At 50.3% G+C, this 5,000-nt stretch overlaps 1 protein-coding gene across 1 annotated transcript in view; it reads right to left on the minus strand.

Annotated features, from left to right (window-relative positions):
- The window catches only part of klf5a (Kruppel like factor 5a), a 9,470-nt gene extending 5,250 nt beyond the window's left edge, over positions 1–4,220 (minus strand). The window contains exons 1-3 of the mRNA XM_076302810.1: positions 3,924–4,220; positions 1,525–2,461; positions 463–522 (exon numbers count right to left, since the gene is read on the minus strand). Of these exons, the coding sequence (XP_076158925.1) occupies positions 463–522; positions 1,525–2,461; positions 3,924–4,094 (1,168 nt within the window). The 5' untranslated portion in view covers positions 4,095–4,220. The remainder of the gene's footprint in view (positions 1–462; positions 523–1,524; positions 2,462–3,923) is intronic.
- Positions 4,221–5,000: the final 780 nt, after the last annotated feature.

A 5,000-nucleotide genomic window follows, 5' to 3' on the forward strand; every position in this document is an offset into this window, starting at 1 on the left:
TCATAATGAGGAGGGGAGGCCTCCACACGGGCAGACAAATATCACGACGCACTCGAACGCCCCCAAATCAGCAAATCCCATTAATGCACCATGATCATTTAGTGTGTCCGTTTACATCTGGCACACGGAGTGGGGACAACTTTCAGACGATGAGAGAGAGAGAGAGAGAGAGAGAGAGAGAGAGAGAGAGAGAGAGAGAGAGAGAGAGAGAGAGAGAGAGAGAGAGAGAGAGAGAGAGAGAGAGAGATAGAAGACCCAGAGCGCATGCCAAGAGAACCACACCACCTAGCAACAGCACACGCATGGCCTAGCAACAGCACACGCATGGCCCAAAACAAGAGGCGTCCTGAACGAGGCTTCGTAAACATAAATAAAGAAGTAAATAGGCGCATAAATAAAGGAGTAAATAGGCGCATAAATAAAGGGAAGCGAGGGAAGGGTGTGTGTGTGTGTTTGTCTTACCTGTGTGCGTCCGGAGGTGGGCCTTCAGATGTGAGGACTTGGTGTAGACCTTCTTACAACCTGCAGAGAAACACACACACAGCTATTAACACAACATGTTAGGTTTCAAGTCACAGAGTGTGCTCCTTCAAAGCTCACACACACACACACACACACACAGTCTATTTGTGATGTATGATGCAAGTGAAGCTGAGGGGCGGATTGGGGAATAAAGGGCTTCCCGTTGCACTGTAAAAACTTAGAGCCATCTTGTTAATAGAGCCCTCGCATCCAGTAAAGTGGCATTGTAATTGCGCCTTAATGGTGCCGCCAGTTATTTTCAACATGAGAGAGACGGAGTGTAAATGCACTATTACTGGTGGGGGTGTGGTGTGTGTGTGTGTGTGTGTGTGTGTGTGTGTGTGTGTGTGTGTGTGTGTGTGTGTGTGTGTGTGTGTGTGTGTGTGCGTGTGGGCTCTGTCAGAGACAGCACTCACTTTGGATCCGTTTTGCTCAGTCAATTTGATGCAACAGGATTCAATACCAATCTTGCCTTGTCTCCCCCCCCCCCCCCCACACACACAATACCACCCCACCCCATTGGTGTCAGCTTCTGGTTAAAAGGCTTTAACGACCTCTAAATAATTCAATAGTAGATCAATCTTGTGATTATGCCAAGCAACATAAACAGGCCAAGCATAGAGAGGACAAAAAGATCCATCACACACACACACACACACACACGCAAAAACATTCAGGTAGGACAGATGTTCTACAGTCTCACCTGGTCTGTTCAGCCATCTCACTCACATAAACAAACACACTAAGTAACGGCAGGTAGAGGAAATTCTGTGTCTGACTTTCTCCCCGAGTGGTTAGTTAGTTAGTTAGGCAAGGCACATTTATTTAAGGAGCGACGTTCATACACTGTGTGCACTGGAAGTGCTTTATAAATGGGGAAAATACCAGTAGGTTCATAACACCATAACTCCCCTTTGGGGATAAATAACCTAATCTATCTATCCAGTAGTCTAACTGGCATTCCTGTTGGGCTCGTGTTGGGCTCAAGTTTGGGTCACTCGCCTGGGAAGTCGCAGTGGTGGATCCTCCTCTTCTCCAGGTCGGGGTTGTTCCTGCGGTTGTAGCGGACGGGCATGCCCTGGCTGGACGCGCGGGGGGGCGCAGCAGGACCCGACGCCGGGCCGTGGGAGGCCATCTTGGAGGCGATGGTGGCGGCGTACGAGGGTGGCGGGGTCATGTTGTGCAGGAGCTCTTTGTGGCGGTCAGGACTGCCAGGCTCCGAGCAGGGGGGCGAGGGGGGCAGGTAGGGGGCTTTGGGCTGGGGCAGTGCGCCGGACAGGGGCTGGGCATAGGGCATGGCGAAGCCGCCCGTGCCACCTGTGCCCATGCAGGCGTAGGGCTTGGCCGCAGTCTGTTGGGACGTCATGTGGATGTCAAAGGTGGGCGAGAGCATGTGGGCATGGCCGTGGGCGTGGGAGTGACCGTGGGCGTCGGCCGGCTGGTCGCCCGGGTGACCGTGCTGCATGGGCAGGTCCAGGTCAGAGGTCAGCAGCTGGAAGAGAGGCCCATCCTGCGGCAGCTCGAACGAGGGCATCTCCTGCTTGATGTACACGCCGCCCGACGGGGCCTCGACCGGGCCGTTCGCTACACTGCCCGTTCCCGTGCCAACGCTGCCCGTCGCCGAGCTGAACACGCTGGTGAAGTCCGGCAGGGCGGGCGGAGGGGGGGGCGCCGGGCAGCTGGGCTGGGCAAACACGGGGCGGGCACTGGGCTCGATCTTCACCTGGGCACAGGTGGGCTGGCGGGACGACGGCCGGCACAGGCCGGTGCGCAGGTAGGCCAGGTCGGGCAGGTACACGTTCATGTTGATGCTGTAGGGAGAGCCCTGGTCATCGCCGAAGTACTGGTCGACCGTCGACGCGCTCTCCCGGCGGGACTTCCTGCCGTCGTGAAGGAGGTGAGCCTCAGGGGTCAGATACTTATCCATCTCCAGCTTAGCCTGAACAGGGAGAGGCACACACACTTAGAACACCATACACACACACACACACACACATACTTATCCATCTCCAGCTTAGCCTGAACAGGGAGAGGCACACACACTTAGAACACCATACACACACACATGCACACACACACACACACACACATACACAAACACATGCAAAAACACACACACATACACACACACACACAAACACACACTGTACTGTCGGCCTGCGATGGAACTACTGTACAGGCTTACATTTCACATTCAACAGCATGAAGTAGGCCAACAAACCTGACATAAGAACATCAAGTTAGTGATTACTTACACTCACTGTATCAGGGAGTGCACGCCTGGGAAAAATGCCTGGAGTAATTTTAGAGCAGAGGTATGGAGTTGAGAAACCACAGGCCTCGCTGTGTACCAGCGCGCATAAAGACGCAAAAACGACAAATGTTATAATAGATGACAGCTGCGCTCAGGAGACATTTTTAGAATCTGACCTCTGGGCGAAGGAATTGCTGCAAACTGACAGGACGTTTCAACATGACAGACGTGACTTGAGTCAAATATGCGCAAATCTTAACTGATAAAAAAAAAAAAACGTCACGTCTAGCCTTCCGTTTACTCGGAATTGTTTCATGGGACGTGGGTAGTGGTGGTGGTGGACGTGGTGGTCCGACCGTTTGCGTTATATAGCGCAAGTCACCAGTAAAACATTTATCATGTACTCTTCAATAGGCTCCTGCCACATTCCCCCCCTGCCTGTAAAACAGCGCTCATACCACACACTCAAAACAGACACTGCTGACAGGTGGAAACGGCGCTCCCGACTGCTCAGCTTTTCCAAATAAATTTCTTCTCGTTATCATGAAACCGCCCAGAGCGAGGGTAAATAAGAGCATGAATATGCCATATCCACACACTAACGGCTAAATGCCAGACGTGGAGGGCTAGTGGGTTGCAGTTACGCACACACTGGGAGGAAAACACCCTGGATGCCTGGCTACTGAAGAACTCTACGGGTGCTTACGCCGAGCTATTTCTGGATTTAGATCTTCCAGCTGTTGCCTGAGCCTGTATCTCTTTCACAAGTTTTCAGATTAGGACTCAGCGTTGCTGGGAAGTTTCAGTGTGGACAGCGAGGCGAGTAACGTGCGTGGGCGACGGGGAGTCAGTTGTTGACGGAATGGTAGCCAAGAGACCAACTGCAAGCAATTGCTCCGTCTGATATCTCTGCGAGCCCTCCGCCCCGAGCCTCCCAGCACCCGTGCACACACAGGCAATGTGAACGGGGAAAACCCACACCCAAGATTCCATCAATAGTGAACGATCGCGGTATAACCTCAATGGAGAAGAGCCACGCCGTGTGACTATGATTAAGCCATGTTCGCAAAAACACATTCATCAACATTCAGACCAAAAAGATAAACACAATTGAGTGAATAATAAAAAAGCTTTCAGTGTAATTTACCTGAGAGTAATCGCCCGATATAGTCCTATCCGTGTCATTATTCTTGCCATCAAAGGCGAACAGAGATGAATCGTCTAGGAAAGCGTCCGACAGCGATGGTTTTAGGAGAGTGTAAAACTCATCTGGTCCTGGAGCAAGCCCAGTGCTCATCGTTAGAAGCGTGGCGGCCATAAACGCCCTGTACCTCCGGTGCTACCGGCCGCGAAAATAAGCTGAGAACACGGTACAACAGAAGGGACGTACAAGGGGTGCATGGAATGACGGCGTAGACGGAGGTGTTCTCGCTTGAATGGCTGTCCCGTCTGTCCTCCAGCCTTCGCTGCTCCACAAAGATTTGTAGGCTTCGCTTGATTAAGGGCGGGGCGGGCCGCTCTCCGATCGAGAGAGCTACACCTACAGCGCTGGGAAACTGTAACAGTAACAGTAACATCGTAAAGAGACAGGTAGACAACAGAAGGTTTAAAAAAATAAAAAAAATAAAAAAAAAAGTAGCCTATGCCCGGACTGAGTTCCGAATGCAATCGAAGGCCTACAATCAACATTAGGCTACTCTGATCTTTATGTGCCCATTCACAAATTGGACACATTTTGCTGCCCGCAAAGCTGAACATATTTATCTTATCAAGAGATTGTTTTATTTAGGCTAATAGCTTATCTTATCTTAACAGACCATATCATAATTACACATTGACAAATTAATAGGCAGTGTAATTTCTGACATATTTTCTTTGGCTCGAACAACCAATTGAAGACAAGAAAAACAAATATTTATAAGACCGGCTATTCATTGCACATATTCTACAGTATTAGGCTATTTTTCATATCATTAGCAGATTAGGCTATTGCCCTTTCATAGGGAAGATATTTGCTCTCCTAGAACACACTATTGATTAACTACAGTCTAATCAAAACGACATAACTACTGACAAATGACACCGCCGATCAAATTACAAACATCTTTAATCGATAGGTGATCTAACAGTGGAGGGCGATTCGGCAAGGCTTAGGACTTGGAACGTATTTGAGGCACGTAGCGTGAGTAACATTTGATGACACCGATAAGAGCATAACTCTAAA

This window comes from Alosa pseudoharengus, unplaced genomic scaffold, assembly GCF_046254945.1.
Source record: "Alosa pseudoharengus isolate Yale_2024_CS ecotype anadromous, Long Island Sound unplaced genomic scaffold, YU_APseudo_1.1 YU_APseudo_1.1_scf_24, whole genome shotgun sequence".
Taxonomy (NCBI): Eukaryota; Metazoa; Chordata; class Actinopteri; order Clupeiformes; family Clupeidae; genus Alosa; species Alosa pseudoharengus.